Source organism: Pelmatolapia mariae, linkage group LG6, assembly GCF_036321145.2.
Source record: "Pelmatolapia mariae isolate MD_Pm_ZW linkage group LG6, Pm_UMD_F_2, whole genome shotgun sequence".
NCBI classification, from domain to species: Eukaryota; Metazoa; Chordata; class Actinopteri; order Cichliformes; family Cichlidae; genus Pelmatolapia; species Pelmatolapia mariae.
In genome coordinates, this window is record NC_086232.1 from 40,020,648 (window position 1) to 40,043,002 (window position 22,355).

At 41.9% G+C, this 22,355-nt stretch overlaps 1 protein-coding gene across 9 annotated transcripts; it reads left to right on the plus strand.

Moving 5' to 3' along the window:
- The first annotated feature begins 339 nt into the window (after nucleotides 1–339).
- On the plus strand, nucleotides 340–21,915 carry elf2b (E74-like factor 2b (ets domain transcription factor)). Of its 9 annotated transcripts, none has more exons than XM_063476914.1 (10): nucleotides 340–690; nucleotides 7,868–7,988; nucleotides 8,092–8,341; nucleotides 17,115–17,228; nucleotides 17,354–17,542; nucleotides 17,858–17,944; nucleotides 18,776–18,971; nucleotides 19,234–19,635; nucleotides 19,720–19,897; nucleotides 20,054–21,915. In XM_063476914.1, exons 2-10 carry the CDS (start codon nucleotides 7,914–7,916, stop codon nucleotides 20,618–20,620), a joined length of 2,058 nt encoding a protein of 685 aa, XP_063332984.1. In that variant the 5' UTR covers nucleotides 340–690; nucleotides 7,868–7,913; the 3' UTR covers nucleotides 20,621–21,915. The 9 variants fall into 9 exon arrangements, with proteins under 9 accessions (XP_063332984.1, XP_063332987.1, XP_063332988.1 ...); XM_063476917.1 differs by having other exon boundaries at nucleotides 18,779–18,971; XM_063476918.1 differs by having other exon boundaries at nucleotides 8,095–8,341.
- Nucleotides 21,916–22,355: the final 440 nt, after the last annotated feature.

Consider the following 22,355-nt stretch of genomic DNA (forward strand, 5'->3'; position numbering starts at 1 on the left):
GAGTTCGGGGGGTCAAAGGTGGCAAACACGATCCAGTGCAAATGGATAATGACCCAAAGCAAACTGCAAAAGCAACAAAAAAAGATATTCTTCAGTGGTCAAGTACTGAGCTCATGTTCTCTGTGCAAACAGAGCATGCTTTTCATTTGCTGAAGACAAACCCGAAGGCAGAGAGATCCACAAACAAGCATCTGATGAGAGGAAACAGCATTTGGGCTGCACTTTTTGTCACGTGTGGACTGTTTGATTTAAACCCCACTGTGTACTGCTGTAAAGAATGACTCTTTAATGTGTTGGTGGGCTGGGATTGTTTATGATACGGCGTGACGTCACTAGTGTCACTTGCCTGAACAAGCAGAGAGTAAACTGACCGAGCCAGTCTCCATGAGCCTCTGCAGACTCGACCGACCGTTTCGCAGCTCACTCACGGACCCGCATTTACACCCCAGAATCGCGGAAGACTTGATTCTGGTCGGCCGGGAGGATCCGGGAGGTCTCCTCCTCCCCCTCCTCACCATGAAGGCGACCAGCTAACGCTAGCCGAGCAGTGTCCGCTAACAGCGGGACTCCTCCGGGCTGACAGTTTACAGCAGCGGCGGGTTCAGAGGAGGAGGAGGGGGAGGTTAGCACCCAGCTAACCACACACTGCTGCCTGTGAGCCGATCAGGAGCTGAAAGGAAGGATTAGACGGTGAGTGCGCTGACTGTAGCAGCGTTAGCCACATGGTTTGTTGTTATCCTCTGTTTACTTGCTTTTCTTTCAATGCTAACTTAGCTAGCTAGCGTTAGCGAAGTTAATGCTCCACATTCAGTTTCTGCTCGGGGCTCTCAAAGAGATGTGGGCGTTACATGCTGAATTTAGTAGACTTTTAGTTCAGGGAGGTATCATTTCAATAACAGATTCCCTCCTGTGGGCTGCTCTTTATGTCCAACATTGTCTTTGACTCCAGGTTAGGGTGAGCAGGTGTCCCAGTTTGTATGGGACTGCACAGCACCTTCAGCCTTAGTCCAGTTGACATGTTTAAGTTATTGTGTTACAATGACAGAATAACTGATAGACACCAACGTAAAAAAAACCCCCGACTTTAGCATCCATTTATATGTATGAGAAGCTGTAAAAATTGGATAAAAATTAAATATATAGTATATTTATAACTTTTACAGATCTACACACCAACACGTTGTCTTTATGAGGTTTTAATTTGCTTTCGGAAAGGCATCAGACAATAATATAAAATACAGCTGCTGTTTGTTTTTAAAGTTATATACACCGTTGACATCAGTAATTTCTTCGACATTTAGTTTGTTGGGATCTGGTAACTACTGCATGCATGTAACATATAAACTTTAATCTTCGATCTGACTCCACTGCTTTTTATGCGTCAGAGGTGCCACATTGAGCAAACTTAGAATAGTGTCAACACAGGTGAGTGTGCGGGTTGAGAGGCAGATTTGCATTATGATGTTATAACAGGTGTTATGGTCGAAGTAGGTCATTGTTGCTCATGTATTTATTCTTTTTTCCCCTCATTTCCTGTTAGAAAATGTGATTAGCTGACAACAGAAAGATTTTCTCTACACGCTGTAATGCATTTTGCCATCGATGTTGTTAATTTATTTATTTTATGTAGGCCCTACAAATCTCCTGAATAGGAACTGTAATGACACAACAAAGTGACGGGGGAGGGGGGGGCATTGCTTTACAATACTTAAATAAATAAATACGATAATAAAAAATATTATAATAATAAACACTTGTTGCAGATTTTCTTAAATCTTTGTCACACATCATTTTTCTGCAACGCTTCTTGGACAGGTGGGACAAAAATGAAACCAACACTAAAACCTCATTGCAGTTGTGAAGCATGGTGGAGGTAGCATCATGGTTTCAGGGATCTGCCTTGTGAGTGAACGAGTGGATAAATGAACCTTGTGATGATCGAACAAACTGTGTAGAAAAATAGCCAATATAATAGTGTGCATTATAAGGTTGATTTATGTGTGGCTTATATGTGATTTATTTTAAATTTATCTCTGGCCTGATTCTGGCCCAGCACGTGCCCCCCTGCTGGTGCATGTGTGAGCTTAATGTCCTGATCTTAATCTATCTGAGACTCTGAGGAATGACCTGCGAAGAGTTAAAGATATCCCGACTCTTCTTAGAGCTCCTGAGATGATCTGAGATCATTTGTATGGGTAATTATTACATTAGTATTTCCAAAGAGTTCACACTCTTTCTCGCAGTTGTGTGCGTTGGTATGTGGAGGTATTTACAGTTTGATTGTGTGGTGCAAAGAACCTATTTAAATGCTACAGGCTGGGAGTGTCCACTCTTTGTGCTCGTTCATCATTAACCAGACAGCGTATCCTGCAGTGCGAGTCAACAGTTGAACTGTGTGGTCTGAAGGTTTCACAAATGTTGTCCACTGCAAACATGGACCCTGGAATACAAAGGGTTGGTTGCCACAGAAGATGATGTATGATGGGATACAAGAGAGGTGTGCAAGTTTAAATCACAAAAGGTTGCACTTGTTGTGTGTGTCTTTATATTTTGGGGTTGTGTGACTGTGGCCAAAATTATGCTCATTATTATTTAATGTTATAACTTGATTTTTCTTACTACACTTGAAACCAAAGTGTTTCCAAAGAGATGAAGTCATTTTACTTCATCTGAAGCTCCAACAGCCTGTAGGGGGAGTGAATTTGGGGTTTCAGAGAAGAGTCAAAATGCTTTAGCCTAAAGAAACAAGAGAGTGACAGCATAAAAGGAACAAAGCAAAATCATTTTTATCTCAATTATTATGTTCTTATAGTTGTTCAAAGCCATATTTGTAACTGATGAGTTTTCTGAACCACATGCATTATTCTATTTGCACAGAGGATACAAATAAACAATGCATTTCTAAACTGCTAATTCCATCTCATTTATACATTGTCTTTTGATAAATATCTCTGTAATAATTGTGTCATTTAATCCTTCTAATATTCATAAAAGGTTTTAAGTAGTTTTAAAATGAAAGTTGAAACAAGTTAAACTTGAGTTAAATATTTGATTAGTCTGTCAGAAATTCAGATGAATTATTTATTTATTTTTTATTCGTTTTTATGTGTTATTTTTTTTTATTGACATTTATGACATTGAGTCACTGGACTCTACTGTGTTTGTGCAGGTTGGAGACTTTTGGAGTGTTTTTAATGGATTGTCTGACTGATATTATAGTTTGATGTGACGTATAGATCATCCGAGAAGCTTGTCTTTAGTTCTTTTTAGTTGGCAAATAATTAACCAGAATGTGTGTGTGTGCGTTGCACCTGCATGTCAGAGTTTGACATGATAAATTACAGTCAAGCTTCAAAATGCAGCCTCCAGAACTATTAGGCGATATCATAATGTCTACGTCCGTCTCTTATCTTCCATGTTGATAATGATATGAACGATAGTCCTGGAACTGCATTATGATCTGGTAGAATAACACCAACACGGAGATATCAGATACTTCATATGCAGCAGAGGTCGACCAAGGACTCAGCTGTTAATGGCATTTTCCCCCGTGAAGTGTGGTTCTTAAAATCTCCACCATCAATACACAAACTGACTACTTGAATAACTGACATCCAGAAGCATAGCTGATTTACTTCACACCATTTTGGCAGTGCTGGCTTGTGTATTGTAAAGCAAACTAAACATTAAATATATAATCAGTAACTTAATGGCTGTTTAATTCTTTATATGAGCGGAGTGTATTTTTCTTTTGTGTGCCTGTATGAGTGGAGTCGGGTGGGTGTCAAGTAAATCCTGAGGTCATACTTGCTGTGTATGTGCTTGTTCTGTCATCTGTGTGTGTTTGGCGAAGGCCAGCAGGGCAGGGCACAAGGCATGGCGTTGTATCGTGACCAGCAGCCCCAGTTACTTGGAACAAAAGGGCTGTTGTTGAGAGATCATGTGACTGTGTGTGTGTGTTCCACCCTTGTCATGTGATGTGAGCTCAGGGCAGGGTCTGAGAAGTGCTGAGTCGCTCTGAGAGGTTCCTTCCACCCAGGGAGCAGGCAGAAAACGAGCATGCACACAGGGAGAGGAGAGTGCCGGTCGGGTGGATGGATGTCAGGACAGAGAAGAAGACGGAGACATCTTCAGAGACGCAGAGAGATTCAGAATAAGTTCTGTTGCTTTCTCATTTCTACAGCAAGAAAACATCACATCCTTCTTTCACTCTCCTCGATTCTCTTTTTCTCGATTTCAGTAAAGATGCAACGCAGCGTTTCGCATCGGCTCTGCGGCGAGGCAAGTTTATTCTAGTTTTCTTTTTAGTTCGTTGAGATTGGGGGGTGGTGGTGGTGGTGGGATGGCTTACCTGATGTCACAATGGCTGCTTAACCTCACAAAATCTGGAGACTTTGCTTACTGTGAACCCAGAACAACATTTGTAATTAAATTTAGCTGCTACTCTGGTCTCATCCTGGCAATCGGTTATAAAGTTAAAGGTGGGTTTCGCACACATGCAGAGGAAATGCAGACCGGCGCAAACATTTCCCATTCCTGGAATACCGGCATGACTAACTGTTAACTGTAAGAATGAAAACATTGCACTGGCTGCTTTTGACTTAAAATGACTGTTCAGGTTTGTTGAGACGTTATGATTTTTAGCTTTTTACTCATTTATGTTTGAGCTGAGAAGTGAGACACAGCTGCGTGTCGTGTAGCAGGTCCTGTAATACTTGTTTGAATCAGTGCAACCGGCCTGAGAGAGCCGGCTCTTAACAGATCTCTTTTGTGTGTGTGTGTGTGTGCATGTAATTAACCCACTGTGGAACTGGCCCTGCAACCTACGTATTCAATACCACTGCTGATTGTTTAGTTGAGTAGGTGAAAGGGTTTTTGCCGATCTGTGTTGTCATATTAGTGAAAACCTACAGTACACTAGCCACACGCAGGAGTCTGTACTTTGACACTCAGTCGCTTTCTGATGGACAGAGTGAGATAACTTGGATAGTTTACAAAAACCCTGTGTGTCACAATCGCTGACTTCTCCATGAGCTTGCATAATAACGTCTGACGGTTTGAGCAGAGTAATGAAACACAGAGAAACACACACACACACACACACACCAATACCTATATTTGGTTACCCTGTTTCTGTGTCCGAGAGCAGGAGGCATGAAACCTCAAACCTGAAAAGGTGCAGTGTCTCTAACGTCTCATTTTAAGTGCACTGAAAATTTTATGATTTTATTACAGATAAACCAAACAGTTATGATAACGCCAAAAGACCATTAAAAAGTATTTCAGTATAGAATACAGTGGGGTCGCTCAGTCATTTTAGCTGCTAAGTAGCCTGATTGCTTGAGAGTAAAGGAAGGTTTACTCATCTTTACTTTCTGATTTTTAACATCAGAATGGAAACCTGCAGTGTCTTGATTTCTGGAGGCTCTACACTAAATGTCCGTCTTTGAGAGGGGTCACATGATTGCTAAACATGTCTGTGAGGATAACGTAGCCCTTACAGCTCTGCCAATTAGTGTCTGCCATATGATGCTGAATAATTGAGCAGAGGACTTCTATCTGAGCTGATAGCATTCTGGTTTCAGTAGCCGAGGGAACACCAGCACAGCATGGCTTATCCATTATACAGCACTTGGAGTAACCGAGCATGTCCTAGTGTCCTGAAACACACTGTGGAGGGCGTTTTGTGGTCAGCTTGGTGCGCCAGGGTGGGTATAAAACTATAAAATACTTGCAGTGCCCAGTGGTACCCCTCAGCCTCCTAGTAGATGCACCTATGGTATGAATCGCTTCGTTCTCGGATTCACAAACTTGGGTGTCCAGGCTGTGTGCCCACCTGGCCGTCAGGGTGGCGACAATACCCCATCAGCCTTTTATGGCTGAGGAGCAAAAAGCCCTGGACCATGCATGAATCCCATGTCTTGTGTGTTGTAGTTAATGACCTGCTCAGTTTGTGTCCACTTTGATATTGAAAATAGAGTGTAGTGCATGCTTCAGACAAACCTTTTTGTATAAACTATATCTGCAATAAGCTATATTTGCATTAAAATCCTATAATTAAAATCCTGTCCATCCTGGCTTTCCTTTCTTGCATAGAACATTAGTAAACATGTATTGAAACGCATACTTACTTACATCTGAAAGTTTTTGAGATTGCAAAACCAAGTTTTAGCATCCTAACTACCAGCTACGTGGCTTGTTTTAAAATGCACTTGATGGCTATATGCATGAGACTGAACATGTGATGACAGGCTGTTTGTGTAGTGAGTTTGGGTGGAATAACTGGAGTGTAAACAATTAGTGCCAGAATATTAACCAACACTCTGTTTTAGTGGCATTTAATGCGGACCTATTATGTTTATTATGCTCTATATTTTTATTCAGTTCAAAATAATACCTTCAGTTCATCCTGTATCTGAAACATGAAGCGTCTGATTGGCTGTCCCCTGTAAACAGAACGTTTAACCAACAGTTGGGTGGGGCTTAGAGCTATGTGCCTGAAATGATAATAATATAAATAAAAATATCCCTTCTCCTTGACACCATACAGATCCAAGAGTAGAAAAAAACAGACTGAGCATTTTGGAGCAGTTTGAAGACTGACAGGCAGCTGATGCTCGCTGTTGTCATTCTTACAACAAGTGAGGCATCGTGACCGACTGCTCATGAATCGATGCTATTGCGACCAGGCTAGAGGCATGACTGCGCCACTATCTGCCAGCATGTCAATGACGTATGGGTGCAGAAGCTCAAAGGTTCCTAAGAATTGCTGCACACAGGGAGATTACTGCAGAAACATTTAAGGAAACCGCTTCAAGTGCTTTGTTTCCTATTTCAACATCTTCTTTTAATATTCCAGCAATGAAGTGGTGACTTCTTTAATTTTTCTGAGTTGCAACAACTATCAGCTGACATGAGTCGAGCTCGCTTCAGAAGAGATTTTTTTTTGTATTGTGAGCATCAAGTATTGTAACAGTTTATATCACGTTAAAAAACAAGGAAAACCATAATGCGTCCACCTTAAGGACTGTTCTCCACACAGTGGATTTACTAGTCCTGCACGTGCAGTTGCAGACACAGTGTAAAAGCCCTGCAGGTTGGTTACTACTGTTACCCAGACATAGTTAGCCAGACCGAGCAATGCTTGCACTACAGAGCATATGAAAGCACAGTTTAATTCATTTCTTACACTTTTTAGTGTATTTAGAGTTAAACCCCTTTCAAGTACATGGAGGAAGTTTGAAAGGGTTTCTGTGTCTATGATTGTTTTAGGGAGGGTTGGAGGTGAGATACTTTGATGCTTTTAGTTTTACTTTTACTGAGAAGTTGAGTTTTGTTTTTTCTTTTATTTTCTGTTTGAAATACCCTGCTTTCCTTACTTTCCATTTGACAACATCAGACCACACCAACCCTTTAAACAGTGGGCAGTTAAAAATTTAAATGACTTCCTGCTGTTGTGTTCATGTTTGTATATGTTTTGGCCCAGCAGAGCAGCTCTGACGGGAAAGTGAGGGCCCTGTGGTTCCACCTTGTCTTGATCTTCCACTGGACACTGTGCATGTGTTTCAGGGGATGGATTTGGCTTGTTGTCAGCATTTCTTCCTGTTACAGCAGAAAGGCACTTCCTGTAGGCTAAAGCCAGAAGGGTGGAGATGAGCGAGATGAGATTGCTCCCTTTAATGAGATCTTGGCCTGTAGTTTGGACAAAGGAGGAAGGTGTAGCAAGGAGCTGGCCAGTTTACTTCTGTTTTGTAATGATTTGTACTCTGATTTTCACAGCTTTGGGAGCTTTTTAGTGAGACTGGTGTGTGGACTTTTTGTGTTAACGAAGTTTTTGTTTTTGTTGCCGCTTCTATTTTTTTTCCAGCCCACCAGGCAGAGCAGCTGTGGCAAATTGCAGACGAGCATGAGTCATGACCTCAGTGGTGCTGGTTGACACTGGTGGGACAGTGGTGGAGTATGTCACAGCTGAAGAGGACCCAGAGCAGGTGCGGCAGACACAGACAAACTCATTTCTATCTTACTCTTTCAGTTAGAAAAATCTTTTCATAACAGTTTCTCTTTTTTATTCTCCTCGCCGACTTTCTCAAGGAGGAAGGAGAGTGTGAGGTGGACTTGGAGCTGGAAGGAGAGGTGGAGGGTGAGTGTGAAGTTGAGGAGGCCTGTGAAGAGGAAAGGGAGGAGGCTCAGGACTATCCAGCAGTCATAGTGGAAGAGATTCCTAGTGCCAGCCTGGCTGAGGAGCAGAATTACTCAGCCCAAGTGTTGTTGTATGGTGATGAGGCCTATATCATGCAGGAAGTGGGAAACGAACAGGAAGTGGAGACAGATCGGGACCCAGGTGAGGCAAAAATATTTTGTGTTACTAAAAGTGTGCCACGGTCTTTGTTATGTTATTGCATCAGTCAGATTTTGAATAGTCTTTCCAGTTAAAACCAGCATAAAATCAGATTTTTTGGAGAGGTTATTTTATTGCCTCAAAGCAATCAGAATGATTTTTAAAACTGCAAGTGATTGTATTTAAAAAAAGACCCACAGCGGACCGTCCCGCCCAAAGATACAGAACAGCAGTGTGAGGGGAAACATACAAACATGAGATTAAAGAGGCCCAGCCAGTTACAAGTACCTCGATAACACTTAACTCTCCCCACCAGCTTAACAAAGGACACCAACTAAATCACTGAGCAACATCTGTGCTGTACTTAAAAAAGAAAAGAACCGACGGACTTTAATGTCCTTTAAAGTTCAACATAGCCAGACTTTCTTTGTGTTAGCTGGATGAGTAAATCCTTAAACCTCGGTCAGAGATGACTAATATTATGATGGTGAGTATCAACTTTCTGTTAACTCAGGCTTTCTGCTTCAGGTGTTGTTTCATGCATCATTTCACTCTTCGTTAGCACAAAACTGACCAACTAATCAAATCAGGAATACGGGTGATAAGGATCAATAAAGAATATTTTTAAGAAGTCAGAAATCAACACTCGTGCTACAGATAAAGCAAGAGAGTAAAACTGCAGAAAATTGGTAATCGTGTGAATTCATTCCTTAACTATATTTAGGGGTGCAAATTAGAGCTCTGAATCTTTAAACTATATTTAAACTATTTAAAGGTTACTCGGTGCATTCAGGCCTTACTCTGTCATAAAGCCTAATGAAGAATACGTGGACATCACTTTAGTGATTCCTGTGATTACAGCAGGGCTTCCCTTGTATCTGTCACTATTCAACTCCCAGTACTTCTATGGTGATGGGAGTCAGCACACTGCCACCTTGTGGGTGTTGTTGTGTAGTTGAATTTTCTGTTTATGAGCTTTTATCCAGTATTTACTGGCTAATAATTAGTTTTTGCCATATTGGTGATACCCGCTGTCCAGTCCAGTGCTGCTTTCGGTAATTTGGAACATATTTAAAGATCAGCGATACGTAGATTTCAATTTTCTTTCTAATAACTTTAAGTTGCAGCATGTAATTAATATTCTCAACAAAAATCAACTTTTCTTCAGTGAAATATAATAGTTAAGATCATAAGAAAAAGTTGATAAGTTTCAGGATCTTCTCTCACTTAAACACCTCAAAATAAAGTGGAACAAATAATCAACTGAAAATGAGTACACGTACCTGACACGTTTGACCTTACCAAACAAAAGCAGGGGCAGCTGATTTATATAAAAGTATGTTTCCATTGAGTTTATAAATTCACCATCCGTCCTTTTTCTCTTTTTCTTTCGTCTCCATAATTTTCCTCGTGAAAGCTTTGGCCTGTTCGCTGCTCGTATCGAGGCCGCTGGCTTGTGGCTGGATCTGAACTGTGGATAGCTTTAGCGTTAGCCACTTTGCCTTTCTTAGCTTCTGTAAAATGTCCATGTTCAGCCGGGTGAAGGAGGTTTAAGTGTTTGTTGTTTCAAACATTCCCCTCACAGTTTACTTAAACGAACTTTGTGTCTTCACTTACAGTGAAAAGCTTTCATGCTAACAAGATATCTGTGTGTGTGTGTGTGTGTGTGTGTGTGTGTGTGTGTGTGTGTGTGTGTGTGTGTGTGTGTGTTTGTGTGCCGCTGTGCACATGTCATGCGTGCATGAAATAGACCAGCTCATAACTGGACATATGTGAGACTGACCGGTCGGTGACCTCCCCGAGCAGAGAACATTGGAAATTTTGATTCTGGTCCTTAGTCGATCTGTGCGTCTCTATTAAAGATGATAGAAAAAGTGTATTTTAAAAAAAGAATAATTTAATAATAAGAATAATTTTATCTTAATAATTTTACAAATAAAAGTCTGTCCCTCTGCTCATATTTGTTTTAGGATGCGGTTACATGCGTGAACACACTTTTTTTGTGTGTGTAATGTGAAAAAAGACACGGTCCACAGAATAGAGGCTCTCAGTAAGAAACCTGTTGAGTTCACATTTAAGATGATGCACTGAAGATGTGTAAGAGGCAGTGTGATATAATTAATAAACCTGGAAAACGTTTGCTAGCTACACAAAAAAAATACCTGATGTAGTAAATCTGATGATGTAGTAAACTCATATATGCAAATTATAATTTCTTTCTTTTTTTCCCTTCATTTGCTCAGAAGGTTTTCTTGCAATTATTTCATGGCTCAGACTTTAAAGGGTTAGATTACCAAGTGCAGAAAACGGGAGAGGCATTTCCTCAAGGTGTAGAAGTGGATTAATGAACTCACCGCACACTTGGTTTGGGGGTCACTGGTGGAGCGCAGAATATCCTCAACACAATTCCATTTGTTTTGCAGTTTTTCAGTGAGATCCTCCTTTAAAATTAGCCGTGCCAGCTTTTAAATGATTTATTTTTAATCCCAAAGAGACATAAATACTTTTCAAAGCCTGACTTGCATAGGTGTCCTCCTACCACACTAGCTGTTAGTGCAGTAGTTCATGTGTGAGTATTTAACCTTTCCTTTACCAAACTCCATGTCTCAATTTTACTTAAGTTGTAAAGTATGCGATTTAAAATGAACTCCCACATAGATAATAGATTTAATAAATTGCAGCGTTTCAATCCAGCTCACCTTCATACACACGTGTGTAAATAGCCACATTTGGATTCACTGAAAATGCTTAAATCAAACACTTTGTCATTAATGAGATGATAATACCGGTCATCCACACAACCTCTGAAATTTTCTTTTATAAAAATAATTTACATCATTAACTATATCTGCACAAGTTAAAAGAAGAAGAATGCGTAGTTGTTAACCCTATAAAAAACGTGAATTAATTAATAACACAAATATAGGGCAAATGTTTTTCACTCATTTATTTAGTTACTTCAACAATTTACTACATGAACTGCTCAAGATTAAATTCAGAATAATGTTTAAATAACTTCAAAGAAACATGAACTGTGCCCCTATACTACCGCCAGAAAAACACTTCTGTTTGTATGTGTGAATATTTGCCTTTGTACCCAATGAAGGTCAATCAGACCATAATTGTTTAGTGGAACTTTTCCTCTGACACACCTGTCGCTCGTTCAGGTGTGCAGAGTATGTCAGTAAGACTCAGCTGAAGGGGCACACTGACCTTTTTGCGGACAGGCCTGGCGCTCCATGCTTGAAATCAGGCTTTGAAGTTAGTATAAGAGAAAGATATCTAATCAATTTAGACATACAGGTTTTTCGATCAGGTGAATACTTCATACTTTTTGCTTCATGTGTAGCATCATCATCATCATCATCATCATCATCATCAGGTAATTTATTTTTCTCTTAGTCGTCTCAGAAACCACTGAATCACAATTAAGCTCACTGACATTCATCAATAAATAGATTTTAACATAATTGTATAAATATAAGATGTTAAGTCGCAACATATGCCAGATTGGATCTTCTTTATTTTTCCACTAGCTCTTTTAAGTTGTCCAATCCTAATTTAGTTTGCATAAGTTCATTATTTTAATCCTCACAAAGCAAGTTTATTTCTTATTAACCCACATTCCCTTGTGTATATATTGTATTTCTGTCCAAAATGCTGTCATATATTTAAAAACAGTGCTGCTCTGCCCTCCTGTGGCATTGTTATGTGCCATGTCCTGTAAGCACATGCATGAATATGTATCTATATGTATTACAGATAGTCAAAGTGAAGTTAATAAAATGGTAATATGACAAAATAAATAAAACAATGATAAATACTTTCCAGCTCCAGGGGAGTAATTTCCAGGGGGGTGACTCCCCCCTCCCAATCAGACCCAAACAATATAACCCCCCAATAAAATTATGAATCATCTTGCATAAATAGGCTGTTGATTTTCTTTACTCATTTCAGTTATTACCAGCAAAATAGTTGCATGTCTAATCACCTGGGAATTTACCCAGATATTTATTTATTTATTTAGACAGAGATCTTGACCCCCCCCCCCCCCCCCCCCCCCCAAATGTCCAGCTCCAAACAAATCATATTGGGTTCCTAAAAATTTTGAGTAAGATACATGAGAAAAGTTGCTTAAATATTTATATAACATATATCAGTAGCAGAACTTCACTGGTCACCAAAATAAGACTTGTTTAATTGTATTTTATTAGGTCCTTAAAGCATAATTGTTTTTTTAAAAAAAAGTGCTGGATCTTATTACTGACATGCTTTTTTAAGAGACTCACAGTAAAAATCCGTGTCAGTTTGCTTCAGCGATGTGAAAACGGTGAGCTTATTTTAAAAAACGGTGCAGCTTTTATTTGACGTGCTCACTACGCAAGAAGGGGAGGTCGACGGAAGGATTTCCTGTGTTGGTGGCGGATGGGTACCTTTGCTGGCGCTGTGACGCGTCGCGTTCAATACGAAGAGATTTCCCATTAGCGGCGGAGTGATCTGAACTAGTAGCTTCCCATACAATTCAGTGAGGAGTCAATGTGAATCTGCAGCGAGGGGGAAAACATGGCGACTTCGCAGCATGAGGGGCACGCAAACCAACTCGATCTACTTATCAGAGCCGGTAACGTAATTTTTCGCACTCACGGCTTCGATCTGAGCTGCCGCGCGGTTGTTGTTTTTAAGTGCGGCCGCTGCGCCGCCGTCCGCTGAGAAGAAGTGCGGTGAAGTAATGGAGGGCAATCAGGAAGTGATCACCTTGGTTAGCAACCTGCATGGCGTCGCCACACGGTTATCAGAGCCGGTTTAGAAGGAGGGAAACTTCAGTTGGATGCGGTGGTGTGTACAGGTGGAGAGTTACGTGCATGAGTGGTGTTTTGCACGCGGGAGGAGTTTTTTCTGCCCTCGGCGTGGTGTAGAATAACGGTCTGCAGCTCGGCTGCACAACCAGGAAGTGTGGAGATGTTGTCTTTCCTACGTCTTTGCCACGCTGTCTGAGTCGGAAGGACATGTGGGTTTATTTTTACCAGCATTAACGACGCGTGCACAGTTAAATATTCCCTGCGATCGTTTTTATGGTCGTTTGTTTTGGTGTTTCACTGCGGCTGGCTTCGGTTTCGGGTCAGTTTAGCCTGAATAATCTGCAGGCTGATCCTTGATTAGCAGCTCCTGGGAGTGAGGCGCCGTCCTGTGTCATGTTTGTGGATTAATGTGTGATCGGCTCACGGTGGCACCCTCTGGGTCTCGGGTTTTGGTGTGTGTGTTTGTGTGTTTCACGGTTTCCGTTACCGTCCTGTGCAGCCGCTGTGCAGGCGCGTGGGACGGCCTGGCTCACGCGCTTTCTTCCTTGTAGCCGTTTGTTGTTGGCTTCAGTTTTCGAGCTACAAACTCTCTTCACCTGCGTGTTTCCTGATTTTTGGCTAACGGGCGTTTATCGCTTAAACGCCGCGTTTGTTTCCGCCTCTGTTTAATGTTAATGTCAAAGTATTTTTTTCTAATATTTCGATGGCGGAAGCATTGTTTATGTGAGGGGGCGGGGCGTGTGTTTGATTGACTCGTCCGTTAGTCCTGTAGTGCGCGCGCTGCTTCCGAACGTAAGCAGCAGTCCAATCAGATGCGTCTGGGGGCAGGCTGTTGTGCTGAGCGACAGCCAATAGGAGGCAAAGCGAGTGTTGAGTGACAGGAGGATTTGTGTGCCTCTTCGAGGAGAACTGGAGGGAACGGGTGAGGAGTGTAAACACGGAAGTCATCACGGGCAGCACTACTTTTTGTCGGACTTGCTGCTGTTCTTGGCACCGTTACCGAGCTGTAAATGTGAATGAGAGATTTTCCTAACTTTATATATTGTAATTTTACTCACAGTTAAATAATTGTTCTAATAAACTGAACAATTTTGCAATTTTTATTGGATAATCAGACATGAGTTATAACCCTGATAATTCAGATTTTGACATGTTGGTCAGGCACATCTGCAGCTGTTTGAACTCAACCCTTTCGGTGGCCTTACTGCAGCACCTCTGCTTGCTTTCAAGGGCGACTCTGCGGGCCACAGGACCTCTGCAGTGTGTCCTGTTTGCTTGTGAATGAGTGGGACAGCCTAAATATAGCCTATTTCTGTCCTCGACACAGTGCCCATTGCCTCAGCAAGATAGCCAAACATGGATAGGGCAGGGTGTAATGGGATCTCGTGTTTCCCACCGGTGATTGACAACGACAGCAGGTGCTCCTGGGTGCCTTCTCAGAGCTCCCTCAGACAGGTCCACGTACAGTTTCCCTGACAGCGGCTGTATCCTGTTTTTGAATAAAACAGGAGGGCTGCTCACGTCTGAGTGGGTCAATAGTTTGATTGTTAACATATTGAATTAAACATCCAGCTTTGCAGGAAGTGAGTTTGAGCTTTATATGCAGGAAAATTGTTTTTCCTTCATGTAAAAAATTGGTCCTCAGAGAGGTTTAGATCTTCCACTAAAGAAAAATCACCAGATTAAAATAAAATAAAATTCCGTAAGCAGGTTTTAGTTTTCCCAGGCTTCTGTTTTTGCTTAACAAACAGCCATAATTATTGGGAAATTGCGTATAAGTCAACACAAGTATTTTGTCTGCTCATGCTAAATTGTGTAGAAAAAAAATTTGCTTAATTATGGGAAGCCAAAACATTTTAATAAAATATATACGTGACAATTAAATGTAAACGTAAGTGACGAATGTTTCTAGTTTTAATTTATGTGGGAAGAGTGAATAAGACAAAAACATTTCAAAGGGGAAATCATACATGCCAAAAAAACAATGAAGAGGAAAAAAATAAATAAATGGGGTGAAAGAATTGAAATTAAAACATTTTTGGGTGTCTACTTTGTATGTGGTCTTTGTGCTGACAGTGTGAGTTCATTGAGGTCATAATGTCTGATCTTAGTATCCTTCAGTAATTCATCCAAATGACTTTAAATTATATATCATAAACAAAACATTGATTAATCACATTAATTATTGTAAAACAGTGCAAAATTTGTGCTGTTCAAACTTAAGATGGTCCACATTTGCATATAGATAGAAATACACCTTTTTGATGTCACTATATTGCAGCATTGTATTGTACTGTACTGTGACACCATAATGATCCAGCAGGTAGGGAGTGAACTGGAAATCAAGTACTGTGCGTAAGTCTTGAGTCACATGTTATTTCTTTACATGTTGGTTACAAGACTTAGTAATTCTTAAAGTGGTTTTGAGCAGTAGTTGGTTAATGAAGGTCTTACAAAGTTTTTGTTTGGACATTTGCTGCTTTTTCACTTATTTTCAGTCCAATACTTGTACCTGACCATTTTGTCGAAGTATTCAACCCTGAACTATGAATCAGGCAAGCATAAAAAAGTCCCCTAACCAATGGATGAACACATAACAGCTTAGAACAAATTTTAAATTGCATCATTACACGCATTATTACAAGCAACCTATTGGAAAAACACATTTCTTTAAATGAATCTGTGAAAAAAGTAAAATAGAACAGTTTGACAGGCATAAAATAATATTTTTGCATCAAAAAGACGATTCCCAAAGAGCTCTTAGCTGAAATTAGCATGTGTGATGTGCAAAATTTGAGAAAAAAAGACGTATGAGGTCTAAAAACTATCTGCAGCAGATGAACAGTATCTGAAGATCTGTGCTTAAGAAACATGGGGAAAAAAATCAGCATAAATTATCATAAGTGTGTATGGAAGACGTCAGGAGCGAGGTACAACAGTGTCTACAGCCATCTGTAGAACACAGTGGAGGCTCTGTCATGGTTTGAAGCTGTATTTCAGGCAAATTTGGTGAAATTATGAACTCAGAAAAGTACCGTCAGATTTTAGTGCACTATGCACTACTATCTGAAAAGTGCCTGATTGGCGACGGCTTCATTTGTCAGCATAGCAATGATCCTAAAAACACTGCCAATGCAGTAAAAGCATACCTGGATAGAAAGCCATGGATTGGCCTCCCCAGAGGCTGGACCTCAAAGTTACTGAAGCAGTGTGGGATCATCTTAACAGAAGATGGAACAAACAGCAGCCAACACTAGAAGAAGAGCTTTGAATATCCTTCAAGCCTGGAGAACTATTCCTGAAGACTGTTTAAAGAAATTTCAAGAAAACTGCTCAAGAGAGTTAAGGCTGTGTTGAAGAGTAAAGGTGGTCATACCAAGTCAAGCTCATACAAATTGTTCAGACTCCGTTTTTGCTTCTTATAAACTGTATTTCCATGTATTTTTGCACATACATGTTACACCTATTTCCCATTTTTCTAGTAGAATTTTAAAGAAATAAGGGTTTTTTCCCTTAAGGATACAGTCATGACCAAGTGATCAGGCCTGTGGTAGAAGCTGAGGTATGCTCGTAAACACTATTCTGTCACCATTTATAAAGGGGTTTTTAATTCATTTGACTATTTTATGAGCAAAAGTTTATTTTATGCTTAAGTACATGGATAGGTTGTCAAAATACTTGTATTGCAATACTGGTGGTTTCCTTTAGGGGGTGCCAGATGTTTATTTTTTGTCCAGGAGAACCCCCACTTTAGGATTGCTGCTGTTCGCCACTCTGCAAGCTAGAAGACAGTCTCAGTTATTTAAAACTCATTAACTTACCATATCTGTTTAGATTAAAATTTTCTTAATATTTTCATTCAAATCTAAAAGAAGTAGATTGATGAGATCTCATGCTTAATAAAGAAGAAAAACACTAACCATTAAAAGTCCAGGCGAGTGTTTGCTGACTGTTTTTGTGTCTTCTGTGTGTTGCAGTGGAGGCTTCTGTTCACGGCACCAATGTCCACTGCTCTGACAAAACAATTGAGGCTGCAGAGGCTCTGCTACGCATGGATTCGCCCTCCAGCCTCAAAGAAGACCACAGCCCAGGTAACACACGCACAGATACACTGTTAGTGGACCACCGCTCAGGTTTATATGCTCAGTTTCTTAAAGCATAACTGCTGGCCAGTCAAGTAGATCCTCATCAACCCTGTGATGATTCCTCTGTCCAGAAGCGTTCCTTCCACAAAGCGGAGCGACACAAGACTTCCTCCACGCTGCCATGCGGCCTGACATGATCACAGAGACCGAGGTGGAGATATCAACAGAGGAATGTTGTGAGGAGGAGGATGAGGATATGGCCACGGTTATGGACGATCCGGAGCCAGAACCCGACCATGAGCCAGTCAGGAAGAAGCGAGGTAGACTTAAAAGAGCTGGAAGTTAACTTATCTGTTATGTGGAGGAAGCCAGAGCCCAAAATGTTAATTTGATATCTTTAACTTTCTGGGAGCTTGTTAAACTTTGGAAAAAGGAAAATATTCAGTGTTTCAAGCCAAGATTTAAATGGAAAACATCTGGAAGCACTGATGCCAAGTTGTAAATCCAAAACCAGAACCTTGTAATTATGCTCAGTGACTTTATCCAAGAGCACCATCTAGTGGTCAATTTATCCTACGGGGGGGGGTCACACCTCGGTCTCACAACTGACTTCTTTCAAATGTTTCCCTTCCCAGCCGGACGGAAGCCGAAGACGCATCAGTCAGCCATTTCCAACGGCTCACCGGACGTCGGCATCAAGAAGAAACCAAGAGAAGGAAAAGGTATCCGAGCAGTAACTAAACTTTCTCCCACTGGCAGAAACATTCAGGGTTCAACTTTTCACTTTTATGAGTTCACGTTTAAAGCCAACCCTGACTGGGAACTTTTCTCTTGCAGTCAGTATTTTCACATTAAAGGAAGCGTTTGAATTTTATTGAAATAAAGCAGCTGTGGCATGGAAAACAGCTGGATTCACTCACGTTTGTGACCGAAGCTTTATTTAACACTTTGATAGCAATAATCAGGGAAACCACTGTTCCCCAAAGTCTTGGACACTGGAGCAGATTTAAATACCTTTTATACTCACCAAGCAGAAGGAATAAGAAACAGGACTCATACACAGTGCAGCATCTTGGGTTTAAAAAAAGGCAGTGTGATATTAAATACACCGTTTCTGTGAATTAATGATAAACAAGCATTTTAGCTCTTCCACACAAAAAATGCTGATTTCTGGTAAACATAGAGACAGAAATTCACTGTGCCTGCAGCTGTGGGCAACTCGTACTTTTATTTCATGAATCAGTCAACATGCTTTAAATATTAATATGACCTTTCAGTTAGCTTTTCTCCTTCATGAACTAGACTTAGACTAGACTGAACAGTGCTCAGTGCTTAACTCTCAGCAGCAGTCACCTCAGAATGCTTTGTACAGCCAGGTGAAGACTGAGTCATGTTACAGAGAAAACCTCAGCGTTCTTTAGTGATGACTGAATTTCATGTTTTTAAGTTCGGTTTCCTCATTTGAGGAATAATTGTGGAGCATTTTTACAGAGCAGTCCAGCAGCGCTGCATAAATACACTGAGTACAGATGTTAATTATCTTTGATTTCCAGCAGGGAGCACCACCTACCTTTGGGAATTCCTGCTGGACCTCCTCCAGGACAAAAACACCTGTCCCAGATACATAAAGTGGACCCAGAGGGAGAAGGGCATCTTCAAGCTGGTTGACTCAAAGGCTGTGTCCAAGCTGTGGGGCAAGCACAAGAACAAGCCAGACATGAACTATGAGACGATGGGGCGGGCACTCAGGTAGGATGTTCCTATCTGTGATTATCATCGGATGTGTTACATTTTTGAAAGAAACAAAGTATTTTACATCTTTATGATCCAATAAACACTTTAAATTTGGCAGCGATAAAGGCAACAGTAGAGGTTTGATAAACAAAAATAGCTCCGTCTCTTTAGGATTACCTTGCTAGACTTCACAGAGGCTGATTTCCAGTCCTCTGCTGACATTTCATTTTTATTTTCTTTGAAAGCAGCATCTTATGTTCTGATGCCTTGTCTTCAGATATTACTACCAGCGCGGCATCCTCGCCAAGGTGGAGGGCCAGCGGCTGGTTTACCAGTTCAAAGAGATGCCCAAAAACATTGTCATCATTGACGACGATAAGGCGGAGATTCCTGCTCCAGAGGACCTGATCGGCTCGGACACAGCGGCGTCCTATGAGCGCGTGCCTCCGCCGTCAGACATGCTGCTCCACGCCACCGAGCTGTCATCCTCCAAGAAGCCCAACATCTTGCGGGGCGCTAACAAAACCAACGTTGTCCACACTCCAGTGGCCACAGGCAGCAAGCCAGCAGCAGGAGGAGCGGTGACGGCAGGAAGAATAGTGGCGGTCTCAGCGGCGTCGGACGGGAGCCAGAAACGGCAGTCCCACGCGGCAATCATCCCGAACGCCACAGGGGCGAGGTGAGCCCCCTGCACGCAGATGCTCGCTATGTGGCGTCTTTGCTCATGCAGATCTTTACCCTTCTGACTCTGTCTCTCCTGCAGGACGGTCCGGGTGGCTATGCAGGTGCCGGTAGTCATGACAACATCACTGGGTCAGAAGATCTCCACAGTCGCCATGCAGCAGCCCACGGGAACAACAGCAGCAGCCGGCCAAACCACTCTGCTCACCAACACCTCGGCTATCGGCGCCGCTGCCGGTAACGCCAACTCCCAGCAGAAGGTGTGCAAAAGCAAAAATCGAAAATGTGTAATGATGCAAAACCAAGTTTAGAAATTTGTTTATAACTCTGTATTAATTAAGTTTGTTTTGGTGATGAAACAGTTGAGTCACTGCGCAGCACTGAAAACATGAACTGATGATGCTTTTTTTCATCAGGTCGTGATCCAGACCATCCCCACCATGGTGCCGGCCACTGCGGAGAACGGAGACAAGATCACTGTCCAACTCGCCAAGATCATCACCATCCCAGCCCACCAGCTGGCTCAGTGTCAGATCCAGACCTCCACGGGCACAAACAAGCCCGGTGTCGGGGCCTCGCCGGCGGGCATCAGCCTCCTCGGGAGCCCCCTGACTGTCCGCGCCCTTGCGCCCGTCAACGTCGCGCCGGGAACGCAAGTGATGAGACTCACCGTGCCGACGCAGACGCAGCAACAGACTCTGGTGGTTTCGCAGCCGGGCAGCGGGGCGGGCGTGGTGACGGTGTCTGCGGCCAACCAGGTGGTGGCGGCGCAGCCTCGTATCATTAGCGGTGTCATCAATGGCTCGGAGCTGGTCATAGGAGGTGGAGCGGTGGAGAAGCTGAAGGCCGCTGGCGTCCAGGTACAGGCCGTGCAGGTGCCGATCCAGCAGAATCAGGCGAATCCAAAAATGGCCCAGAGCGTCAAATCGGAGCCGATGGACTCGGCCGACGTGACGATGAAGACAGAAGAGCCCGAGTGTTGAAATGCGTCCGTGTCTCCTCTGCCAGAGCGTGCCCGTTTGTACATTTCTGAAGTCATTTCTACTTTTCTTCGTAATAACCAGCAGCAGTCTGTGAGACTTTAAAGACGCCCAGAAGTCCCCCCCCCCTTTTTTTTGTGTGTGTCTTTTCTTCCTGAGCCCGTCTTCACATCTTCCATGTTGCTGCCTAGAACTAATCCGGACTGTCTCAGAGCCGCACAGAAACCTCTCCGACATAGGAAAACAGACTTGAAGGAAAGGGATGTGTTGGGAAAAGGAAAAGGGACCAACTTTTGATCACTACAGTTTATGCTTTGGAAATGTTTCACCGTCACTGACTCGAAATCTGGGAAAAAAGCGAAACACTACAAACACAAATGAAAGCAAATAATCAAAAAGCAAAATGTGAACCGTCACATTTAAGAGGACCCGGAGGATGGGGCTGGGGTGTAATGCAGCTTTTGTAGAGACAAACGTTAAAACCAGCAATTTGTTTTTTTATTATTATTATTATGATATCACTGTGCCGATCAAGTGTAGGTGGTGCTATGAGAGTGAGAGGAAGAGGCGCTCCCACGAGGAGCGATATCAGACAGAACACGGTCATGTATGTACATAAATATAAATATATCTGCTATACAGTTTACGGAGCTAATGTTAACAGAACAGCCTTAGATTTTAATTTTCTTCTTCATGTGATGTCTGAACGGTAAGCTGTTGTTTTGTTTTTTTTCTTTGTGTTTTGATACCTTGTACCAAGCACAGTATTATTGAAACTAGGGGAACTAATTTTTCTTTCTACTGGTTCTTCCGCCTCCATTTGGCTGTTTTAACGCTCACACAGGTTGAATCTGACAGGCCAGACTGCTCACAGCACACCTGAGGATGTGGCTAGAAAGGATCTTGGCTGCTCCTTTTTCTTTTAATTTTGGAACATTCATTTTTGTGACCCTGCAGTCAGGCTGCATGCAAAAAACGCGACTGAGCCGATGCATGCTGCCACATCTGAAAATAGGAATGTCTGTAAAAGCAAGAAAGAAATGAATCAAGTTTTTCTCAAGCTTATGCAGAGATGGCTCACTGTGGATCCCAGGTCACTTTACTTCCAGCTTAAAACGAGGCTCCTGCATTTCATTTTTTTAATCTGAAAAGAGGGAAGAAGAAGAGAGAGAGAAGTTTGTGTTCAGACTGAACTGTTTGTATATTCAACATTTGAAGTATATTCTATTTTGTTGTACTCTTGTTTCAAAGTGTATTAAAGTAGATTTTACTGAAATATAAAGACATTTGAAACCTGACAGCTGTCCCTGCATCACTTATTTATTTTTTTCTTCATTTATGTTGGAGCTGTGAGATTTAGAGTTTGGGTTTAAATGATTATGAAACAAGATAATCAGGATAAAATGGGTAACACTGTTCTTTTACAGAGCAGTTTTCCCTCCCGTCTACTCAGTTTAGCTCAGCTCAAGCTAAAGATGGCAAAGAGACTTTGTACAGAGAGTCAAATGGTTCACAGAGGCTGCTGTCTGTTGTTTTTTCGTTTAATCAAGAAGTGAGACACTCAAATGTCTCAGGCAGGTGGCGTTAATCTTGTTTTTCAGTAGTGTGAGAAACCGGAGCTCCCCAAGAAAAGCCAAACCCCACAGAGGGAGAATTGCCCCCCTGGCTCTGGATGGCCTCACCTTGTCCTCCAGTAGCACTTTGAGGAATCTTTGAGTGACCGTGACCAGGATATGTT

What these genes read in the sequence shown, in the direction of transcription:
- elf2b (XM_063476914.1), top strand. Translation starts at nt 7,914, where the DNA reads ATGACCTCAGTGGTGCTGGTTGACACTGGTGGGACAGTGGTGGAGTAT. An exon ending in GCCAGTCAGGAAGAAGCGAG is followed by an intron (nt 17,543 to 17,857) that starts GTAGACTTAAAA and finishes TTCCCTTCCCAG; the next exon opens with CCGGACGGAAGCCGAAGACG. An exon ending in ACGCCAACTCCCAGCAGAAG is followed by an intron (nt 19,898 to 20,053) that starts GTGTGCAAAAGC and finishes TTTTTTCATCAG; the next exon opens with GTCGTGATCCAGACCATCCC.